Source organism: Ursus arctos, unplaced genomic scaffold (genome assembly GCF_023065955.2).
Source record: "Ursus arctos isolate Adak ecotype North America unplaced genomic scaffold, UrsArc2.0 scaffold_23, whole genome shotgun sequence".
Taxonomy (NCBI): Eukaryota; Metazoa; Chordata; class Mammalia; order Carnivora; family Ursidae; genus Ursus; species Ursus arctos.
In genome coordinates this window covers 2,869,748-2,895,176 of record NW_026622908.1, presented here as the reverse complement: position 1 = coordinate 2,895,176, position 25,429 = coordinate 2,869,748, and the positions used below count along the sequence as shown (strand labels likewise).

Below are 25,429 nucleotides of genomic sequence, written 5' to 3'. Positions count from 1 at the left end.
TATCGCCCAAAACACAAGTATGCAAATACTTGTCGCAGCTTTATTCAGAATCATCAAAAACTGGAAACAAATGTCCATTAGCTGGTGAATGGAGAAACAATTGTTGCACTCAGCACTAAGAAGGAAGACTACCGATCCATGAAACAATATGATGAATCTCCTAGTTTTATTTTTTTTTTATTTTTTAAAGATTTTATTTATTTATTTGACAGAGAGACAGCCAGCGAGAGAGGGAACACAAGCAGGGGGAGTGGGAGAGGAAGAAGCAGGCTCCCAGCGGAGGAGCCTGATGTGGGGCCCGATCCCAGAACGCCGGGATCACGCCCTGAGCCAAAGGCAGACGCCCAACGACCGTGCTACCCAGGAGCCCCTCCTAGTTTTATACTAGAGGAAAGCAGTCAGACTCAAAAAGCTACATACTATATGAATTCTATTTATATGATATTCTAGAAAGGCAAAATATGAAGACAGAAAACAGATCAGTGGTTGCAGAGCCTTGAGTGTGTGGGGGGACAGCGGGAGACGGGTAGGGAGAAGGAGTTGTCTACAAGGGGCCTGAGAACATTCTTACCATAATGGAGATACTCTGCATCTTGGTGGTGGTTATACATCTGTATTAAGTTTGTCAAAATTCACAAAGCTGTATACCATAAAAGGGCATATTTTACTACATAAATTATACCTCAGTAAACCTGACTTAAAAAAAAAAAGGTTTCATTCAAGCTCTTCTAGCTGAGACCTTGAGTAAGTTATTGAGCTTTTACGGCCTTTATGTTCTTCTGATCTAAAAATAAAGGGGGGGAATGAAGGGACTGTAATACCTAACTACTACATCCCTTCCAGTATTAAATGATATTACTGAATTGTAGAAACACTTCCTGTGTCTGTTTCTTTCTGTGTCTATTCTGTGTCTGCATGTGTGCCATGTTAATGGTAAATAATGTAATGGCAAATAAATATTACAAGATGTGAATATAAAATGTCAAAATTAAAGCAATATTTCTCAAATGTCTTTTAACAACAGACTTCATTGTTAGGTATCTAATTTTTCACCAATTCCCTTCCATTACCACAAAGCACTATAAATAAACATAATGTAATAAATTATACAACTTGGTATAAATTTAAAATTAAAGGCAATAAAATTAAAACATCTAAGCACATAAAACGGTAAACATTTTATATCAATAAAATGGAATAAATGTACATAAACTCATAGTTTATTTATAGTTAGTAAAGCAATACATATCTTTTAGGATTCCAGTCCTACAAAAATTCTACTATTTAATGCAACCTAGAACTGGGGCTATAATCAAGAGCTCCTCATGGCTAAATATTGAAGTCTTAATTTTATTTGGAACATTAGAGATCTCCTCGGGAAGATTTCATTAATCCCCTAATTAAAAACATTCCTTGTGGTGTTCTCAGTTGTGCGGCTGCCACCATGAGAGTCACCATGAGAGTGATCATTCTCCAGTACCAATGCCACCTCCAGCCTGCTGAGCTTCCGCCAACAGGAAAGGGGAGTAAACACTGGAGTTCTCTATACTAGGGCCCTTACCAAGCCTATTGCCTGCAAACAAATCAGCGGTGAAGCACTCAGGAAGCAACCAACTACAAGTCACTCACAAGAATGTCCTTATGTGAAGAAACCACATCGTTATAAGCCTTGTACTGTCAGTAAAAATCAAAAGTACTGAACTTCCCACTTGCAGATTTCCCTTCTAGCATCAAGTGTAAGAAATTGCTCAGGACTTAAAACAGATCTACACTCCCAGGAGTGCAGCTCCTGGCACTTCTCTGGATGCAAATGAGGCCTACCTACTTAGCATACTTGAAGACACCTACCTGTGTGTTATCCATATAAAAATGTAACAATTATGCCAAAAGAGAGTCTGCCAGCAAGACTCATATGTGGGAAACACACTTAAGATGCATTATGATGGGAAACATTTCATTCTTAAAAAACAAAAAAGTACCTAATTACATGATTGCAAATGAAAAACAAACAAACAGGTAAGACAATAAGGTATTAGCAAGTTCCCCCTTCCCCATTTCCATTTGTGTGTAGATTTTTAAAATGAATGCAGGGACATAAAACATTCATGCAAGTGAAAAACATTTCAGAGAAAAAGTTTCACAAATTGAGCTTTATAAATATTATACACAAACGTGTTAACTTTTTCTGGGAAAAACTTTTTCAAGCCCCCTAATGCCTACACAATAAAAAAAATCTAAACTCCTTATAGGCATACAAAACCTTCAATACTTTTAAGACACAACCTTCTAGAACCATCTCCTACTCAACCCCAGACAACCCATGCATCTATACTAAACTTTTGTCACTTCCTAAAATGCCTTACAAACTTTTATGTTTTAAATGCTGTTCCTTCTAACTGAACTAACTGGACTAGCATCTAGAACTAGAACTAGGTCGGGTTCCTAATTTATCTCTGCTGAATCTCTGATTCCTAGCAGCTACTAACTCAATGTTTAACTGAAGGAATGAATTCTACTGCATCAGAACCTAGAGAAACCCACACTAAGAAAAATTAAAGGATGTTTATGATTAAATAAAAATAGCTAGGTATGATTTGAAACAGAAAAATGTCATCTGTATAGTCAAACTACAATGCTTTGGTTATACTAGAAACTTTCACTTAAGTCATAAATGAGGTCCATGGTCTTCCTAAAGCTAAGCCTATAATCTTAGCAAAGGCATTAGATCTACTTTATATAGAAAAAATTAAATTCCAGACTTTTTCTTAATTATGTTACTTAATAGCCCTTAATTTTTCCCTACTGGAAAGTCACTGTATTTATTGAATATAAGCATGTTATGCTTTTTAGGCTAATATTTGAAAGACTCTGCAAGTCTCTTATCAATCAACTACACAGCATCAAATCTAGAGCACAACCAATGTACAACTGACAGGAACAGAGTCTATTCCATCCATGTCAATTGGTTCTACTCTAGAGTTATAGAAAATAAGAATTATCACATACATAAGTTCTTTCAGAAACAAACTATTCTTAACATGGATCCTGCTTTAAAATAGCACTTCGCACTGAATCTTACAAAGCAGTAATTTGTTAATCTCATAAGGTACCTTGACAAATATCTATACACACTAAACCAATTTTTCTCAGAACCTCATTAGACTCAAAAATTTAACATTTGTACTCTTACATGTTGTAGTTCTCAATTAAAGCAGTAAGAATAGCAATATGCTTATATCAGCAATATTTGGGGATATAAAAGAACCTGTCAAATCCAACAATCATTTAGGATTTGTGCAAACACATAGATATTTAGCTGACAGGTCATAATCAGAACTGCAACTGTAATGACTAGCATATTTAATAACTAAATATGATTTCATTTTCATTTGATTAATAAGTATTTATTGGACAACAACACATAGCACATTGCACGGGTCCCAAGAAAGAATATATGATGAAAGTAATAACATAACGGAGGGGTATGCTAACATTTATAGAGTGCTTATTATGTGCAAGACACCTTACATGTATTAACTCATTTCATGTTCCCAACAACCCTAGGACATAGTTACTAATCCTCATTTAACTAAGTCCTCATTTAACTAAGTAACTTGCCCAAGGTCACAAAGCTACTATTTGAACCCAGACACTCTGATTGTCATGTCCTGACTTTGAAGATTTCTAATCTAATAAAGGTAATAATGCAGTAACATGTAACTTATAATACCGGGGTATAATTTTCCAAATGTCAAAAGATACAGTGCAATGGGTTTCAGGGTTAAGGAAATGTCATCAGGTTGAAAGAGGAGAATCAGAAATGGTTTCTTGTGGGAAGTAAGAGAGCTAGATTTTGCTGGTTGGATAATATTTTAAGAGCATGTTTTTAAAACATCAAAATTCAAGACCTATATCTCAGTAATTTTCACAAAAACAGTAATCTCTCAACAGTGACTGTAGCAACAGTTTTATATAAATAAAAATATTCATATCCATGGCTACTTTATATATGCATGGTTCAGTTTAGTTCTATTGAACAAAAGAACAGATAAATTATTATTGCTCCCACGCCTAGAGACAAAGTAAACGGAAGTACATAATAAGGCAGAAAGGAGACCTCTGTTTATTTACACTATACTTACATCCACCCCTTCTTCCACTATACCAATAGCAAATCATGCTCAGGAGAAATGTGTGCTCTTTAAGAATCTTGATTACATCAGTTTTGCCAATCATTTGCCATCACTGTCAATCACAATCATTTTGCCCCAAAGACTTTGTACAACAGAGAATGTTTGTACAAAAGTAGATTTTAAGCCAACAGTAACTGGACAGAACACTTTAAAATCTGTGTGATAATCCTCATAAAAGAATATGCCTCTGCGTATCGGATACCTAAACATGTTGCCTAAATTGAAGGAGATCCTTAAAAACAAATTAATCAATTTTAAAAGTAGATGTCTTCTGGAATCTTAATTGACAATAGATGTTTAAATATATATATTTAATGATATGTTTTTCCCAGCCCCCTATTTTCAATACAATCTTTTCTTTCCAAGTTGGGCTACCACGGTACTTTAGTACCCTGGAAACGTACTAACCCAATCCCTTCAATTTCAGCAAAAAAATTACAGTACCCTGATACTAAGATGCAAAAACTTTATGTGACTAATCAGAAACCTGGAAAATAAAAAAGAGGCAATTCTAAGAAAGTACTTAAGAAAGTACTTAAATAATAGTTTTCATGCAAAATCAAAGTTTGCCCATTTAAAACTCCCTAGAAACCAGATGATAAAAAAGTACTTCATATTATTCACTCAGGGCAAGGGCACAGAAGTGACACATGAAAGCATAGAACACACCTGGGAACAGCAACTAATGTAGCCAAATGTGGCTAAAACAAAACTGGCCTGGGGCAGGACACAAATACATTAAGTTAGGAATTTCTGGTTAAAGAGGATAGATTGAATACAAGCATTTAGCTCTGAAGTTTCCCAAGGGATCTTTGAAACAAGAGTGAAGACATTTTTTTAAAGAGCATAAACCCGTAAGAAACCAGAAACATGATTTCAAAAGCTGGAAAGCAGATCAAATGGTAATGACTATTACATCTGAAGAAGCTGAATTCTACATTAGCTTAGAAGAAAACCAAAGACACCTGGTTTATATCACATTTACAATTACACCAAAAGACTCCCTATACTCCCTGGAGAAGTGGTTGCTTCCAGGGTTGGGGCAGAGAAAATAAACCATGGGCTGAAGCATAATGTGGTGCCAGAAAGTAAGTTCTCAAAAAGCAAGGATGAACACACAGATGCCAACCAGAAAGAGCTCCCCTGGCCAAGACTGAAACAGCCTGAAAAACAAAATAAATAATAATAGTATTGGGTTATAATCCAAAGACTAAAATAAATATCCAAAAGTCTATACTTATATAAATAATTATGTAAAGAAATGGGGAAGAAGGAATAACTCTTCCTCACAGAAGAATTTCAATTAATAAATGCCGAAAAAATGAGGAAAATAGAAAATCACTATTAGAATGCACCAGTAATAAGACAAGATCCATAGACGGATGCTAAAATTAGTGGGCAGAAGTTTAAGCCTAAACAAGGTATCTGCATAGTCTCAAAGTATTTAGTAATTTAAAGAGGAAAACAGTAACTTTATAGTGGAGAAACCTAGCAGACAGCACCATATCCAAGTGATCAAGGTTAACATCACTAGCAGTACATCACATTCCCCCACACCTTCCAGATGACGTACCGAGAAGGACATACCACACCTGTACTATCCCTCTCCTTAATTCCCAACGTCATGAGAGAGGTCATAAATCATGAGAAAATGTCAGACAAACCCAAATTGAGGGCCATTATACAAAACAACTGTTCAAAAGTGTCAAGGTCATGAAAGAGAAGGAAAGGGTAAAGACTGTCACAGATAAAAAGAAACTAAGGAGACAAGACAACTAAATGCAGTGTAGGATCCTGAATTTGGATCTTGGAACAAAAAGATTTGTGGAAAAGCCATTTGTGGAAAAACTAGTAAAATATGGTTAATTTCTTACTTTGGTAAGTGTTTTATAGTTATACAAGATGTTAACATGAGGAGAAGCTTGGTGAAGGGTATATGACAATTCTCTATTCTTTTTGCAACTCTTCCACAAAAAAATTTTAAAGGACAATGGGGGGAAAAAAACCCTGAAAGGCTCAGAAACTGTCAATTTCAGACACTCTGGGAGCAAGGGTGGAGTCCAAACTAGGAGAACAGACTGAAGTTTGTTAGAACTCCCAGACCTCTCTTCTACTCCTTGACCCTTTCTGGCAAAAGGCTAAATGACCTCTGAGAGCATGAAACAGGGTATCTCTGCACAAGAGGATGCCAGGCTCAAATGAATGTGAGGAATGCCGTACTGAAAACTGGAGAACAAATGAAAATGTATTTCCATATTTAATGATGAAACCCAAATCCCTTTTTCCTACTCAGCTCCCAAGTTTGTTCTCTCCAGGCATAAGATCAGAAATCTTTTCTGGGAAATCAATACAGCACAAGAGAAAAGATGTGTCATTGGGAGTCTGCAAGGAAATTATTCAGCCCTATCACTTCACAGAGAAAACCACAATCATCCACTTGTAGAGCTTCTAAGCTTTTTAAGGCACCTCTTTTAAGTAAGAGTTAACTTCAAAGGTTCACCAGACATCCAGGGAAAGCATCTCATATGAAAGACAACGCCAGTTAGAATGGCAAAAATTGACAAGGCAGGAAACAACAAATGTTGGAGAGGATGTGGAGAAAGGGGATCCCTCTTACACTGTTGGTGGGAATGCAAGTTGGTACAGCCACTTTGGAAAACAGTGTGGAGGTCCCTTAAAAAGTTAAAAATTGAGCTACCCTATGATCCAGCAATTGCACTACTGGATATTTACCCCAAAGATACAGACGTAGTGAAGAGAAGGGCCATATGCACCCCAATGTTCATAGCAGCATTGTCCACAATAGCTAAACTGTGGAAGGAGCCGAGATGCCCTTCAACAGATGACTGGATTAAGAAGATGTGGTCCATATATACAATGGAATATTACTCAGCCATCAGAAAGAACGATTCCACAACATTTACAGCAACATGGATGGGACTGGAGGAGATAATGCGAAGCAAAATAAGTCAAGCAGAGAAAGACAATTATCATATGGCTTCATTCATTTATGGAACATAAGAAGTAGGAAGATCGGTAGGAGAAGAGCAGTATAAACAGAAGGGGGAATGAACATGAGAGACTATGGACTCTGGGAAACAAACTGAGGGCTTCAGAGGGGAGGGGCGTGGGGGAATGGGATAGGCCGGTGATAGGTATTAAGGAGGGCACGTATTGCATGGTGCACTGGGTGTTATACGCAAGTAATGAATCATGGAACTTTACAACAAAAACTAGGGATGTACTGTATGGTGACTAACATAATATAATAAATAATTATTATTTTAAAAAAAAAAGAAAGAAAGACAAAGCCCAAGAAAATAAAAAAGGAAATTTGGAGGAAAGAGGGAGTATGTAGAGAATAAAACTACTACTAATTTCCTAAGAGAGATAAGACAAGACATTGATTGCATCCACAAGACAGAAACAGGATATTTAAAATTTTTTCAGAAGAAAAAAGAGTGCTTGGAAATTATAAATATGATGGCAGAAAAAAACCCTTAGTAGAAGAATTGGAAGATAAAAGTTGAGAAAAATTTCCCAGAAAGCAAGGGGGAAAGGAATGGAAAATAGATGAGAACAGGTAAAAAAATTCAGAGAAACCAGTCATTAGGCCCAACACCTCAACCACAGGAACTCAAGAGAGAGAAGAGAGAAAACCAAAGGAAGAAATTTAAAAAAAAAAAAAAAGGGGGCGCCTGAGTGGCACAGCGGTTGGGCATCTGCCTTTGGCTCAGGGCGTGATCCCGGCGTTGTGGGATCGAGCCCCACATCAGGCTCCTCCGCTATGAGCCTGCTTCTTCCTCTCCCACTCCCCATGCTTGTGTTCCCTCTCTCCCTGGCTGTCTCTATCTCTGTCAAATAAATAAATAAAATCTTAAAAAAAAAAAAAAAGAAATTAAAAAAAAAATTATTTAAGGAAACCCCAGAACTGATGAATTTCTGAATAAGACTACCCGAACTCAAAAGAAATGGATTTAAAAAAAGACCTATACCAAAGCACATTAATATTGGAATTTCAGAACTCTGAAGGAAAAGATTCTCTAAGCTTCCACAAAGGAAAAAAAAAGTTTCAAAATAGTGGAAAAGAATCTTCTAGGCATCTGATGTCTCAATAGTAACACTGAAAAAAAGAAAACAATGGAGCAAAGTTAGCAAAATTGTGAGAGAAAATTATTCTTGACCAAGAATTTTCTGCCCAGCCAAATGATCTATAAAGCAAGAGGACAGAAACATTTTCAGACATGTGAGGTCTGGAAAAAATTATATCCCATCCAGAAAGCTGTTGAAAGTGATCCTCCAAAATGAGAAAACAAAGAAAGAAGAAGACATCAGATACAGAACCAAGAGCCCCAATATAATAGAGACCTGAGGGGGACTACTAAGATGATAGTAAAGGCAAATCTAAGACAACAGCTGCAATTCAAGAAAACTTAAATAAAAAAATTAGTAGGTCTGAAAAAAATAGTAAGAGAAGATGTATACACTTGAGAGTTGGGCTAAATCAAAGCTTCTCAACAGTGCCACTACTGACATTTTGGACCACATAATTCTTTGTTGTGGGAGTCTGTCCTGTGCAGTGTAGGATGATGTCTGGCAGCATAGCTTGCTTCCACCACTCAGTATCAATAGCACACTCCCTGCCCTCCCCAAATTGCCAAATGTCCACTGGGTTGCCCCCTGTTGAGAACCTCTTGGCTAAATTAATGGTAAGTACACAGAAAACTAAACACAAGCAAATAAAAAAAAATTAACACAGGGAAAACAAAATGTACAGGGAAGGAAAACAATTACAATAAACTACAAGACTCAACTATGAACAGCTTTTAGTCAAACTGATACACACTCTGAGTACTGGTATAACCAAACTACTTACAATATGACAATACTGGGAAGACTGAGCAGGACTGAGAAGTGTGTCTGCATATGGCTGGGGATAGCGGTAAACCTTATCTTCTACTGTAGTAAGTCAGTAGATAAAGCCTTAAAACTGAAAACTCAAGAAAGAACACTACAAACATGCCATTTTGAGATGTGGACATAAATATCAAAGAAATGAGTTGAAAGTGGTTATCTCTGAAAAGCCCGAAATAAAAGGAAGAGGGAATTTGCAGAGGACTTCTGTTTTGTCAATAGTCCTGCAAAACTATTCAATTTTTTTAAGTGTGTACATGTATAACTTTGATAAAAATTAAACTTAAAAAAATCAACTGAAGCTAGATCATGAAGTACTTTCACTGGTTAAGACCATACTGACTTAGAACCAACCAGCTTTAAAACTTTGAGCAAGGTCCTCAACCCCTTTAAGCCTTACCTTCTTCATCTACAAGATAATGAAAATAATAGACGCCTTAAAGGGGTGTGACAGGGAATTAAATAAGATAACGTATGTAAAAGGTTTACCACAGTGTATGGCAGGCAGTGCTTATAAATAGTACCTATTACTCAATTTGCAATCAGAGGGTAATAAAACTATAAACTTTAAAGTAAGGAAATCATAATCTTCACCTGTTTTAGAAAGTAACTCTGACAACTGTACAGAGGATGGCTTTGTAAAGAGAAGAGCCTAGAAGTCAGAGACCTTTTAGCAGGGCTACATCTGAATGGGAAAAGAGGCAGAGCTACAAAGTGAAAGGTAAGGGTACAAGAGATTATTTTCCATAATTTAAATATGAGAAAAAGGAAAACGACGGAGTCAAAAAAAAAATCTCCTAACTTAAGCAAATAAATAGATGCTGACGACACTTACTGCACAGAACACAGAAAGAATTATGTTGAGAACATGAGGAAAGAGAAGAGATATGAGCTTGATATTACCTACATGTAATCTGTGGGTCCTAGCATACAACCAAATACAGATATCAGGTATGCAGGTGGAAATCTGAATCTAGAAGAAGAGAGGTCAGGGCTGGAGACAGAAATGGGTATATTACAATCAAATGCTGAAGCCATGCAACTGGATCAGATTACTCTGCGGCAAACTCAGAACAAGGAGAGAGGGGAAAGATAAAAATCATGAGCACAGGGGCGCCTGGGTGGCTCAGTCGTTAAGCATCTGCCTTCAGCTCAGGGCCCCATCCCAGAACTCGAGCCCCTCATCAGGCTCCTCTGCTGTGAGCCTGCTTCTCCCTCTCCCACTCCCCCTGCTTGTGTTCCCTCTCTCGCTGGCTGTCTCTCTCTGTCAAATAAATAAATAAAATCTTTTTTAAAAAAATCATGAGCATAAAAAACAACACTATGACACAATACCAATAATTGCCTCAAAAACTACAATTAGATCATCTAAGTTTCTTTTTTTAAGTAATGTACATGCCCATCGTTGAAATAAGTAAAGAAAATCTAAATAAAGCCCAATGATCCAGATATCCAGGAACAACAGTTGTTAATAGAGTATTCCTTCTAATCTTTCAATGCATATAACCCTAAATTGTCCATATCATTCCTGACAAATTTGGAATCATATAAAACTGCACTCAGCTTTTTTGCTTTATTAAGTCAGCATTTCCAATGGTATCTTAAATACCAATGATTTTTTATTAAACACTCCAATTTCTGTAAACCACTGATGAGTGTTACTTGACATAACTGCCATGCTAGCCTTACTGGTAAAGGAGAATCAACACCCCGATTTTTTTTTTAAAGGCTAATTTTTAAAGAATGACCAAAAGCAAGAAAGACCACTACAGCACATTTTGAGTAATTAAATCAAGAGACATAAAATTAAAAGAATATTCATTTGATATGGACCATAATAAATATTGATGGATTTTATTAAAAACCAGACAAGAGAGATAAAAAAAAAAAAAAGCAAGTTGCTTTAATGTTTTGGGAGTTCTCAACATCAATGGTCTTTATATACTTGTGGGGTCACTGTGAAGCTCAAATGTGTTAATATACACGAAGCACATTTAACAGTATCTGACATACAATAAATGCTTAATAAATATTGGTTATTTCTATCATCACAATTAGTTTCATATGGAAACTGTTTATTGCATGGAAAAGAGGCAGAAAGAAACATGATATGAAACAACTCTTTTGTCTTTTCTTCCATTTTTCCATCTTCTCTACATTTATACATTCTTTGGACATCACTTTAAGTACTATTTTAAAACCATTAGATATGTATCTTATCCTTAATTATACTCTAAGATACTTGAAGGAAGAATGAATTTTTGCTATTTCCTCAAAATGTTCCTTACATAGCAGAGTACAGTAATATGCACAGCAAAGACTCAATAAATATTAGTGTCACAAATGTTGTTGTTAACCACAATGAACAGACCATACTATACTGCCTTTGCTCTTCGCTGCGTGTAACAATTTCGGAGGAATACTAAAAACACTGGATTGTACCTAAAAGAGAACAACTGAGAAACGAGTAAAGAACTAAGGATCCTCAGATTACAGAACAGAGGGGGTTGGCCTTCCTACTTGCCTTTCCCATTTTCAACAATAAGAAAAACTGTCCTATGGGAAATGATTTAAGACTTCTCTGTTGTCCAAGGCAATTATCAAAAGATGGTAGGTACAGAGGTCTAGACTTCTCTCAACTCAAAAACTTAAAATAACAGATCTCTTCTAAGGCAAAGATGTTATCAGAGATTAGTCATGAAGGTGTTCAAGCAAGGGTTGGAAAACAGCTTGTCAAGGAACTGTGCTGCAGAAAACAGCCAAGTAGGGGATAATTGGTTAGAATTCCAAGTTTCTTCACACCCTGTAACCACATCAATAAATATTACCGAATATCTGCTCCAGAAAGTATACTGTCCTGGACCTATAATGTATACAAAAACAGAAAACTGAGAGAAACACACAAAGATTTCTGCTGCCAAGGAATTTGTAACAAATATATAAAATGCGTATTACAGTTTGAGAGCATAACAGATGTCACCAAGCACTATTTATTAATTGCCAAATGAATTGTAGTCATATAAAAGGTCTTCTAAGAAGGAGAAATCCCTAAGGTTAAAATGGTCATAAAGATTTTTAGAATAAACAAGGTATAGGGTACTTATGGAAAAATGTACATGAAGGTTCTGAACAGAGAAGAAGAAAGAGGGATAGTACTAAAAGAACTGAAAATGAAAAGCAAGTTAAGAGAAACCCATTCGGCTGCATTAAAAACATGTTTCATGGGAGGAGAGATAAGCTGAAAAGGAAGGTTGTGGCCAGAATCAACTGTACTAGGCCTTGAATACAAAGCTAAGTAGTTTCAAATTTATCCTGTATACGGCATCTGTAGCAACTACTCAACTCTGCTATAGCCACAGACAATAATAAATAAATGGGCATGGCTGTGTTCTAATAAAACCTTTTTTATGAATACTGAAATCTGAATTTCATATATTTTCATCTGTCACAGAATATTATTCTACTTATCTTTTACAATCTGGAAATGTGAAAGTCATTCTTAACTCATGGGCCATACAAAAACAGGCTACCAGTTGGATTTGGCCCACGGGATTGTCCAATACCTGTAGTACAGTAAGCGGCCTTCTTTGGAGTCCTCTAAGATATATCCATCCTTGAGCTTCAGGGACCAAAATAATATATTATTCATTCAACAACTACACACATGCATGAATGCACACACCTAACCAAGATCTAAATCTAGTAGGGGTTAGGGGTTCCCTATACAAAGGTCCTAAATAAACAAAAAACAACAACAAAACCCTCTAGATTATTAATAAGCCATTAGAACAGAAGCAAATTTTTATTTTAATTTTACAATTTATTTTCACATAGTAAATGTACTTAGAGAGTTACAAACTACTCTTACAGACCCTCCAGGTCATATGGAGGTAACTATAAAATAAAGTATAATCAAGGAATAGTGAAGGGATGTGAGTTCGAATCCTTACATTGTCATTTACTCATTATGTGACCCTAAACAAGTCACTTTCAATCCTCTGGCCCTATTTTCCTCATCTGTAAAGTGAAAGAGTTTAAGTTACTAGATGATCACTATACTCTCCCTTTAGCACTGCATGATTCTAATCTGACTTAAAAGACAGGGAATGGCAAAAGCGATAATTAAGGACACAGAAAAGGCACTGACTAAATTAGCAGGCAGATAAGACAAACAGGTAGGAAAAAAGACCAAAAAAGTAAAATATTACTAAACTCAAGGATTTTTTTTTTAAGTATTATATGCAACAGAAAACCCAAGGAAGAGAAGCAAGAAAGAATAATTCAGGAAGAGGAGTATGGCCATCAAAAAAGAAAGAACTAGTTAGCAAGCTAAAAAAGGCAAAAACTTCAAGTGACAGTCTTAAGACTAGAGACTACTGTGCATGCTTCCAGGAATCATGAGAAAAGCCAGGGAAAGAGAACAGCCTGAAGATCAATCTAGAGGCTGGGGTGGGGTGAGGGGGAAGCATATGTTCCAAAAAAATGTAAAAGAAAAAAAAAGTTGGGATATGCTTGAAGCCTCAGGTAAGGGAGTTAGTCTTAAAGGAGAGGCAATTAATCTTTAAAATCCAAAAGGAAAAAGCAGCATCACAGTATTGGTTTTTACACAACAGATATTTTCCCGCAAAGCTGCATATCCATATCATGTTTTTTTTTAAGATCTCAAATTATTAGGGAAATAAATCTGATGTTTCATTTTCTTAAAGCAGAGTTTCACCTATACTGTATTTTTCTGACGCTCAAAAAATTAAGGACTAACTTTGCTTTTTGTAAGAAGGAAAACCAGCAGTATGTAGCTCTAAAAGAAAATGCATGTTTATCTTTCTTCTGTCCTTGTGTAAGAGTTACTTATGGAGTAAAATACCTCTCTCTCTCTCTCTCTTTTTTTTTTTTTTTAAGATTTTATTTATTTGACAGAGCTAGAGACAGCCAGCGAGAGAGGGAACACAAGCAGGGGGAGTGGGAGAGGAAGAAGCAGGCTCATAGCAGAAGAGTCTGATGTGGGGCTCGATCCCATAACGCCGGGATCACGCCCTGAGCCGAAGGCAGACGCTTAACCGCTGTGCCACCCAGGTGCCCCTAAAATAGCTCTCTCTTAAATGAAGCTCAACGAATATTACCAGCACTCTTTCTCCTAGTAGCTTTGAAAGCTCCCAAGGCAAGAACTCTGATTAATTCATCTGTTTATCTGCTTTGCACAGAGTCGGTGATGCTCGATAAATAAATACCGACACATGATAACTAAGTTTAAAAAAAAAGGGGCGCCTGGGTGGCTCAGTCGTTAAGCGTCTGCCTTTGGCTCAGGGCGTGATCCCAGCGTTCTGGGATCGAGCCCCACGTCAGGCTCATCCTCTGGGAGCCTGCTTCTTCCTCTCCCTCTCCCCCTGCTTGTGTTCCCCCTCTCACTGGCTGTCTCTCTGTCAAATAAATAAATAAAATCTTAAAAAAAAAAAAAACTGTCCTTGCAAAACAACTACCATCTGATAATGTAGGAAAAATATTTTATCACAGATACATAACTCCAGTATCACTTTTGCAGTGTCAGAGCTTGCTTAAGTAGCAACAAATTGCTACAAAGCAACTAAAAAAGCTAAAATAATTAGAATTTTTAATGAATATCACTTATAAACATCAAGATTCTACACAGCTCATTTCAACAGGACACTGCCTCTATTCAAGATATATGAGAAATAAAAATCCAAAGCATTAGCCTGATGATCAAACAGTTAAAAATACACATTTGGATACGCTGAAGATATTTATAAAGCCAACAGGGATACTATTAATATATTGAAATTCACTGGCCAGCGCTGGATACTACCATTAATCTTCTACTACTATTCAAGAGAAGCCAAGAAGTCAAGGCTTCTCATATCACTTGCTTTTAAGAATTCAAGAAGTCACCCAAACCAGCATATACAACCCAACTACAAAAAGTAGTTGAGCTCTCCACATGGTAATGTTTAGCTATCTCTCACCTTTACGTGAAAGCCACATTTACTTTTTCAACGATCTTCCATAGGCCTCATTTAGGCAGGCCAACAGTATTACCAAGTAACAGGAGTTCAAAAAAGTAACAGTTAACTCTGCCCTCCCACAGATCTCAAGTTGGGCGTAGATTTCACAAGCCCTGGAAGCTACACACTGCCACTGTCAAAACCAGAAGCAGCACCGTCACCCTGTCGTGCCCATCAACAACTGTTAACAGAATTTTTTCTTTGAAATTATCTTGGCTCAACATGCTCAATAAGTACTTAAAAGGCCGCCTTCTCCCCCAAAGCTGGACCTGATTCCTTCCAGTCCGCTCCTTTATTCGTCCAACCCGACAAACCCGAGAGGGGAGGTCTCGGCTGCCCGCGGCCCCTAGATCCAGTCGGGTCTCCCAACTGCTCGCCGCACCCACCGTACAGCCCCCTCCATACACCTCCTCCTTCCCCCACAGCCGGGCCCGCACTCGAGCTGGGCCAGCAGCCGACCCCTCGCCCTGGCCTGCACTGCCTCGAGCGGACGCAGGCCTTGGGCCTAGCCTCCTCCGCTGGCCCCTCACCTCTTTCGGGACCAGTTGGTTCTCCTCGCCGGGCACCATGGCTCAGACTCCGGCCGCTCCTCTCCGCCCTGCCGGGGGAGGGGGCAGGGTGGTGGCGGCTCTCTAGCTCAGGAGAAAACGGCAGCGGCACTCATCCTCTCCACCGCCTGCGCTCCGGCAACCGCGGAGGCCTCAGCCTGGGCCTCAGACACCAGCGCGCAGACACCGACCCACGGCTGCTCCGCCGCCGCCGCCGCCGTCGCCTTCGTCGTCGGCCCCTCCCCCAGCCCGCCGCAATCAATGGAAAAATGGCGGCGGCCGCTCTCGCGAGAATTCGGGCCGTCGGGCTAGTAGCCCGGAGCCAGGCGCCCAAGGTGCCGAGGCAGCTGTCGCTCGCGTCTAATTACCTCAGCTCTTACTCAGCCCCGGGATGTACAAAATTGGTCGAGCGGCCATGCAAACGCCTTTCATGGGAGGGATTCTGGACCGTCCATCTCGGGACTCCCTCTGCCGGCAGGGAAAGGACCAGGCCTCAGAATCCTCCATGCCTGCTTGGGCTCTTCGGACTCTGCCCACCAGGAAAAGACTCGAGCCGAAAGCTCCTTCTCTGACGCTACCACCAACCAACACCGCCCTCCCTTCCCGTTAGAAAAGCGCCTTAACTCCATCCCCTCTTCACAAAGCCCGGGCCTCTCCTGGAAGAGAAAGCGTCACGGGCGGTCTCCCGGCGTCCGCCCTCGGACGCGGCCGCAGCCAGGAGGAACTGCGTTTTCTTTTCCCCCTCTCCCTCCACTTGGACGGCCCCGGCTCCAGGGACCTCGAGGCCATCTCGTGCGAGGGGAGGCGGCAGCCCTCGCCTCAGAGAAACGGTGTCACATCCCTGCGCCCCCCCCCCCCATTAGAGCGGCACTCTCTTGGCCCCTTTATGGGAACTTCAACAGGTTCCATTCTGGGACTGAGATCGCTGAGAGTAGGGCTGCAGTTTGAACTTTACCATCCTCCTTAAGAATATTTTCAGAGTATTTAAATCTCCTCTGACTGTAAGCACTGTGCTGTTTTATACGAAACGAATTACACAATAGTTATTTTTCCAAATCTCACTCATTAAACCTTCCTTTATGAAGACTCGGTGGGGTGTCCCTCCTGAAGACTTCCGTGGGTACAGTGAGATTTCACACCATGCTGAGATAAAACAATCCTTCCATATTCCTAACACCCACAGTATCAACTACCCGTACTTAGCTCTCTAAACTTTTTTTTGATTGCATGCCCCTACTAGCAAAAGAAAAAAAAAAAAAGCTCTGTAAGTCTATATACTTATGTAAGTTATATACACGTCTTGCTACATGTAACATAAAATATTTTTAAAATGTAAAAAGGATAAGATAAAAAAATAAACAATTAAAAGTTATTTTTATATTAATGGTATAAAGAATTGTTACTAAAAATATTTAGTGAAAGAAATATGATTGACTAGGTTTCAATGGTTTTTAAAATCTTTAATAGTTTGTGAAGCAGTTATTAAACTGATTCAACGTTCAGGTTATTTCTGTACCTCATTTTAATAGCTGTCATAAGCTGAAAAAGATAACTCACAAAGATATGTAGATCCTAATGGAAGAAGCACATCTCTGGCTGCTCTTACTAATGCAAGTATTCATTTTTATCTCTTCCATCCACCAATCATGAAAAGTTTTTATTGAAACTCAACTACTAACTTTCTATCTTCCATGATGTCAGCCAGAAAATGTTGCATTTTTATATTTTTAACAAATGGGTTCAGAACACTTTGGATTGCATTGCTTGGAAGAGTTTTCAATACCTTGAAAAATTCTGCCTGCAAGTTTTAGTGTACATGTGTAAGTTTTTTTAGGGTACTGATCCTGTCTTTATTTCAAATTTTGATATTTTGTTAATAGATTTTTGCATTAATTTTGAATCTTTAAAATATGGTATTAAGATATTATTTATCTTGATTACGGAGTTCTGGCATCCCCCTTAAATTTTGCACCCAAGGTGAAGGCCTCACTTACCTTACAATTGTCTCAGCCTTAGGTAGCACACGAACATCATTTTTGCATCAAAATCCCGTAATAGAAGTATTTCCAAATCTCTGATTTCAAAGTGTTATCCCTGCTAATAAAATAGTTTCTGTACAGCTCATGATAGAAGTAGACATGTCATCTCTCCTATCACCTTTTCTGCTTATGTTTGCATTATTATCTCCAACTCATGTTTTCTTTTCAGACATCTTTTTTAGCTACTTTCAGTTTAGTAAGGGGTCAGTTTAATGAAATAATAATGTAACTGGTAAATCTACTTAACCCAGCCACATAAACTGAAATAAATCACAATATATTAAGGAGAAATAAAGTGAAGAAATCCCTGAATTGTTCCCCACATTGCATAATTCACACTTTTCACTCATTAATAGTGAGATGCCAGTGTCAATCTGTATGTTGAATATTTGCAAGACTTAGTTTTCTCTGTTTTTAGATAAATATAAATATTTTTTAAGGTTCTAATGTTTTCTTCCCATGATCCACATTCTGTGATTGTATTCTTCTCTTTGGAGGCCATTGGCACGGCTGTATTAAAGCCTGATAGGTTTGTTGTTCTGCAACAAATATTTATGGAATAAGTATAGAAATCAATGAATTGATTAATAAATAAGTGAACAAATATTGATATAAGGCTACTCTTCCTAGTAAATTAAATCACTAATATTACATGCATACGTGTTTTTGTATATGGATTTTACGTCTTCAGCCCTGACCTCTCCCATGGATGCCAAACTTATATATACATCTACGTTTTTGATGACTTGAAACATCTCAAATCCGAACAGATCATTTTTTATTTCTGAGCCTCCCCCATCTCCCTTCTGCAACATATGCTCTGCCAATTCTCTCCATCTCAATAAATTGTACCATCATCAATTCAGTTTATCCAGCTGAAAACTCGAGAATCTTTATCTCACATTCAATTCATTACTAAGTGCTGTTGCTTCATCCTCTGAAACATATCCCAATCTAACCAGTTCTCTTTATATCCACTACTTCCCATCCTATTCCAATCATCATCTTTTCTTGCCTGGACTACTGCCCTTGTCTCCTAACAGGGTTCCCAGTTTCTACTCTTATCCCCCAAACTTCATACTCTACAAAGCATCCATAGTGACCCTTCTAAATTATATCAGATTATATATAATTCTTAGTTAAAATCTTCTCTTAGTTAAAACCCTTCAAAGATTTTCTGTCCCACTCAGCATAACATCCATACTCCTTGCCATGGCCTACGAAGTCCAGTGCAAACTAGCCCCTGGCCCCCTTGCTCATCTCATCTACCTCTTCCTCTTATACCAATGACCCAGTCATTCTGCCCTTATTGAAGCTTGTTAAATACATTAAGTTTACCCTGTACTACAAAGTCTTTATACTAGTTATCCCTTTCCCTAAATGTTCTTCTCCCAAATCTTTGCTCTTATCTAGTTCTATCTCATCATTTGGGCCTTTCAAATGTTTCCTCTTCAAAGAGGACTTTCACGACCATTCAGTCTAGGCTGCTTGTGCTTAATATATCCTCTGTTTCTGGAAAAGTGTCTCGTACATAGTAGGTGCTTAATAAATTTTTGTTGAATTAATTACCTTTTTTAGGTGAGATTCACATTTTTAAAAATTGCCAGGACGGGTGTTGATCAGAAGCTTGTCGCTTTTCCTTATACATTTTTTGGGATTATTTTTCTTTATCCCTTCATATAAAATGTTCATGATATAACCCCAGTCAAAACATGAAAAAAACATCAGGCAAACCCAGACGGGGGGGGGGGGGCATTCTACAGGATACCTGGCTAGTATTCCTCAACACAGTTAAGCTCAAGAAAAACAATGAAAGACTGAGAAATGGTCACAGACCAGAGGAGACTGGAGAGATATGACACCTATACGCAGCGTGGTACCCTGAGTTAGATCCTGGAACAGAAAGATACACTAATGAAAACACTAGTGAAATACAAATGAAATTGGTCGTTTGGTTACCAATAATGTTCCAATGTCAGTTTCTCGGTTTTGATACACGAACGCTGGTAATGTACACTGGCAATGTAAGGGGGCACTAGGAGGGGTACGTGTAGACTCTCTGTTTTATCTTAGCAACGTTTCTGCAAATCTAAAATTTTTCCAAAATAAAAAGTGTATTTGTCCAAGGGGAGCCTGGGTGTCTCAGTTGGTTGAGCATCTGACTCCTGATTTCAGCTGAGGTCATAATCTCAGGGTCCTGAGATGGAGCCCCACATCAGGGTCCGTGCTCACTGCAGAGTTTGCTTGTCTCTCTCCATCCCCCTGTTTCTCTCATGCTCTCTCTCTTGCTCTCTCAAATAAATAAATAAATAAAATCTTTAGAATTGTCCATAGTGATACTTACGGCATTTCTTTTTCTTCTTCTTCTTCTTTTTTTTCTTTTATATATCAAGACCCTTCACAAAACATTTCTATATTTTAAACTATTTTTAAAGCCATATAGTCCAAGTCATATTGTATAATTTAAGAGCTAGTGATGATGTTCACTCCTATAACTGTAACTATCAGTAATACTGTTAAATGTATTCCATAAATGTGAATAGAAAATTTCACCATGACTATGTTTTAATAAAGTTAAAAAGATCTTTAGTCAGTGTGATAGGGATTTGGACCCCTGTTTTGAGATCTAAGCTCAGACACTTTTTCCATATAAGACCTCTCCAAACCTCTTTTTTTCTCAACTAGAAAATGGGGTAAGAAAGTGGACCCTTAGCATTTACCAACCTAATATTTGCAGTTTTCACCAGAAAAGTCCATGATATGTACAACCGTCCATAATTGTGCAACAGAGGAAATTTAAATTTTACACATTAGCCAGAGTATAGGAGACTAGGAAACTGAGTGGTTGAAAGAATAAGCTGAAAATGTTTCTTGAATTTGAATCCTACCTCTGTTATTATTAACTGTGTGGTCTTCCTTGAATAGATTTCTTAAATTCACTAAGCTTCAATTTTCTTATCTGTAAAATGAGGATAATAGCCCAAATTTACAAGGTATGTTAAATAACAAAGAAAATAATGATAATCATAACACTATAACAATTAAGATATGTGGAGATATATACATATATACATACACACACACACATATATATATATTCAGCCTCGTTCTAGAAGCTTTACACATATTATTTCACTCAATTCTCTCAACTTTTTATATATAACTATGACTATTAGCCCCATCTTGCAAGTAAGGAACTTGATATAGAGTCTTCGAAGTGTGCAGCACACTGCCCAGCACATACTAAACTATCAATATATACTGGCTATAATTATCCCAGCACTTGACTGAGCTCCATGAGGGATTGTGCAGCCCTAACAATGCCTGGCATATAGTAGGTGCTTTTAAATATTTGTGGAACAAATGAATAAATAAACCAGTCATTTAGCTACTGAATTAATCTTGTTAATCACCCAGCAACTGTTCTTTGACATAGTTTCTTTATTGCCTACTCTTCTCCACTTATGTAGTACCTCCATGAAAATGCCTAAAATGTTCTTTTTTTGAAAAAGGCTCTGAAATGAAACCCAACAATTAGCAATGAGATTAAAGAAATGAATAAAGTGATGGATCTTTGCCATGAGATAGTCTGTTTGATTGAGTCAGAGAGTGGAATGTAAAATTAGTCAAAGGCTTATATTTGTGATGGAAATGACATCATCAACAAAGAAGCAAGAAAAAACAAAACAAAACAAAAAAACAATTTGGGAAACTATATTCAGTGAGTGCTTCCACCACTAGGATAAAAAAAAAAAAAATTGGCATCAGCTGAGTAGAAACCCTAGTAAACACTAAAAAGATGACTAACTCTTGGTGTAAAGATAAGAATAGGAAGCATGATGCTCAAGAAAATGTAACCTAGGAGAAACCTAGAAACATATACACGTATTTCTATGAAGCACTTAATGAGAACATTAGTGGAGCTCACAACCCACTTCGGCCTCAAAGAAAGATCCGTTCAAGAACCTGACATAGCATTTTCTATTGACATAAACTAAAAAAAAAAAAAAAAAAAAAAAAATTCATTGCCATGGAAGTGTGTGTCACCTCTTTCTGAGCTGAAGAAGTTCATGAAAGAAAGGGTTTATGGGTCAGTATGTTCAACAGCATAAAAAGAAGCTCACACCAACAAAAAATGCCTCGCAAATTTATCAAAGGAAGAGACACAAATATCAGAATTTAACACAACCGAAGACAAACTGACCATGATTCATCCTAGCTTCCTCTAAGTTTCTATAAACACTTCAATGTCAAGGTCCAAAATAAGGAGGAATCTAATAAAAGAAAGTTGGAGTCAAGATGTTAATCTTTTGAAATGATTTCACAAGATCTTTGTAATAGAGTAGTACTTATAAAGTTGGTGTCTGAAGACATCTCAATATTCCTTGAGAATATCAAGTGCTCTTTGTAATAATTACTTTACAAAATTATGAGGATTAGAAATAATGTATACAGAGATGAATATTTTATAATAATATTGTCATGGAACAAAAATAAAACCCAGAGTGTAAAAGGAAAGATGGTAATTAAATCTTTTCAACTTGTGTGTAGCAAAATATTGATATAAAGTTAAAAGACAAAACTTCAGCTGGAAGAATATTTGCAACAAATATAACAAATGGCTAATTTCCTTAACATAAAAGAGCTCTCATAAATCAATAAGGAAAAGAACAACTTCTGCATAAAGGAGAAAAACTGGCACTTCACACAAAAATGAAATACAAATCACCAGTAAACATCTGAAAAGATGCTCTACTTTACTCATTATTAAAGAACTGCAACTGAAAAAAACCAAAATGCCATTTTCACTCTCAGATCAGCAAGATTTATGGGGACATAAGAACTCATTTAAATGTTGTAGAATATGAATTAGTACAAACATCTTTGAAGACAATATGGTAATATGTACATCAAAATTATACACAAAATATACACATCTTTCAACCAGCAGTTCTAAGATTATCCTACCGTACAAATAAACAAAGATATACAGGCATACCTCAGAGATACTGAAGACCCCAGACCACCACAATAAAGTGAACATCTCAATAAAGTAAGCGAAATGAATTTTTTTGTTTCCCAGTGCATATAAAAATTACGATTCCACTATACTGTAGATTATTAAGTGTGCAGTAGCATTATGTCCAAAAACCAATGCGCGTGCCTTAATTAAAAAATATTTCATTGCTAAAAAATGCTAACCGTCATCTGAGCTTTCAGTGAGCCATAATCTTTTTGCTGCTGGAGGGTCTTCTCTCGATGTTGATGGCTGCTGACTGATCAGAGTGATAGTTGCTGAAGGTTGGGGTGACTGTGGCAATTTGTTAAAATAAGATAACAATGAAGTTTGCCACCCTGATTGACTCCTTTCATCAATGATTTCTCTGCAGCATCTGATGTTGTTTGATAGCATTTTACCCACAATGAACTTTTCAAAATTGAAGTTAATCCTCTCAAGCCCTGCCTCTGCTGTAACAATTAAGTTTATGTAACATTCTAGATCCTCTGTTGCCATTTCAACAATCTTCACAGCCTCTGTGCCAGGAATAGATTCCATCATAAGAAAACCCCCTTTTTCTTCTTCTCAGGAAGCAACTTCTCAGCTATTAAAGTTTCATCATGGGATTGTAGCTATTCGGTCCCATCTTCAGGCTCTACTTCTAATTCTTGTTCTCTTGCTTTTCCACCAGTCTGCAGTTATCTCCTCCACTGAAGTCTTGATCCCCTCAAAGTCATCCATAAGGGTAGGAGCAGCTTCTCCCAAACTCCTGTTAATGTTGATATTTTGACTTCTTCCCCAAAACACAAACGTTTAACAGCATCTAGAATGGCGAATCCTTTCCAAAGGTTTCAATTTTCTTTGCCCAGCTCCCTCAGAGGAATCACTATCTAGGGCAGCTATAGCCTTATGAAATGTATTTATTAAAAAATAAGGCTTGAAAGATGAAATTACTCCTTGATCCAAGGGCTGCAGAATGGATGCTGTGTCAATAGGCAAGAAAACAATATTAATCTCACTGTACATCTCCATCAGAGCTCTTGGGTGACCAGGTGCATTGTCAATGAGCCGTAATGATTTAAAAGTAATCTTTTTTCCTGAATAGTTCTCAACAGTGGGCTCAAATTATTCAGTAGACCATGTGGTAAAACAGATGCGCTGTCATCCGGGCTTTGTTGTTCCATTTACAGAGCACAGGCAGAGTAGATTGAGCATAATTCCTGAGGGCCTCAGGAGTTTCAGAACGGTCAATGAGCATTGGCTTCAATTCAAAGTCATCAACGGCATTAGTCATTCTGCCCACTGAGGAGGCCCGGCATTGACTTTTCCTCTCTAGCTATGAAAGTCCTAGGGGACATCTTCTTCCAACAGAAGACTGTTTCACCTGCATTGAAAATCTGTTCAGTGTAGCCACCTTCATGACTAATCTGAGCTAGATCTTCTGGATAACTTGCTGCAGCTTCTGTATCAGCACTTATAGAGATAGCCTCTTTCCTTAAACCTCATGAACCAACCTCTGCTACCTTCAGTCTTTTCTTCTGCAGCTTCCTCACCTCTCTCAGCCTACCTAGAATTAAAGAGAGTTAGGGCCCTGCTCCAAAATAGACTTTGGCTTAAAGGAATGGTGTGGTTGGTTCGATCTTCTCTCCAGACCACAAAAACTTTCTCCATATCAGCAATAAGGCTGTTTCACTTTCTTACCATTCATGTGTTCACTGGAGTAGCACTTTGAATTTCCTTCAAGGACTTTTCCTTTGTAGTAACAACTTAAGTAACTCTTGCGAGAGGCCTAATTTTTGGCTTATCTTAACTTTCGACATGCCTTCCTCACTAAGCTTAATTATTTCTGGCTTTTGATTTAAAGTGAGACTCATGTGACACTTCCTTTCACTTGAACACTTAGAACCCATTGTAGAGTTATTGATTGGCCTAATTTTAATATTGTCGTGTCTAGGGGAATAGGGAGGCCAAGGTTGGTGGAGCAGTCAGAACACACAACATTAATCAATTAAATTCACTGTCTTATATGGGCATGGTTCATGGTGCCCCCAAAACAATTACAACAGCGACATCAAAGATCACTAATCACACATCAGCATAATTAATATAATAATGAAAGAGTTTGAAATATTGCAAGAATTATCAAAATCTGATGTAAAGACATGAAGTAAGCAAATGCTGTTGGAAAAATGGTGCCAATAGACTTCCTAGATGCAGGGTTGTCATAACCCTTCAATTTGTAAAAACTTTAGATCTGTAAAGTGCAATAAAGCAAAGCACAATAAAATGAGGCATGCCTGTACACAAAATGATGGTCATTACAGTATTGTTTGCAATTACCAAAACTAGAAACAACATGAAAATTTGTGAACAGGATTATGTAAATTATCGGACACCTATGCTATATAACACTATGCAGTTATTAAAATAGAGTGAGGTAGAAAAATAAAACTTGAGGTGGACTAAATGCAGCGTGGTGTGCTGGCTTGCATCCCGGAACAGGAAAAGGACATTAGCAGAGAAGCTAGTGAAATGTGAACGAAGTCCAGAGTTTAGTTAATACGAATGTACCAATGTTAATTCTTATGGATGACAAATGTACCTTACTTATGTAACGTGTTCATCTTTCATGTCTCATATTACTTATAAGTTCGTATTACAACTTTCTGTAAGTCCAACATTATTCCAGTTTGAAAAGTTTATTTTTAAAAAGTGATAC

At 37.6% G+C, this 25,429-nt stretch overlaps 1 protein-coding gene across 5 annotated transcripts in view; it reads right to left on the bottom strand.

Moving 5' to 3' along the window:
* USP47 (ubiquitin specific peptidase 47) overlaps nt 1–16,213 on the bottom strand; it is a 110,016-nt gene extending 93,803 nt beyond the window's left edge. For 2 of the 5 annotated variants that reach the window (XM_026486807.4, XM_048213457.2), the window contains exon 1: nt 15,655–15,954. In XM_026486807.4, the coding sequence (XP_026342592.1) occupies nt 15,655–15,693 (39 nt within the window). In that variant the 5' untranslated portion in view covers nt 15,694–15,954. Of the gene's footprint in view, nt 1–15,654 lie in introns of all 5 variants that reach the window. The other 3 variants (XM_026486806.4, XM_044379679.3, XM_026486808.4) reach the window with 2 other exon arrangements.
* Nucleotides 16,214–25,429: the final 9,216 nt, after the last annotated feature.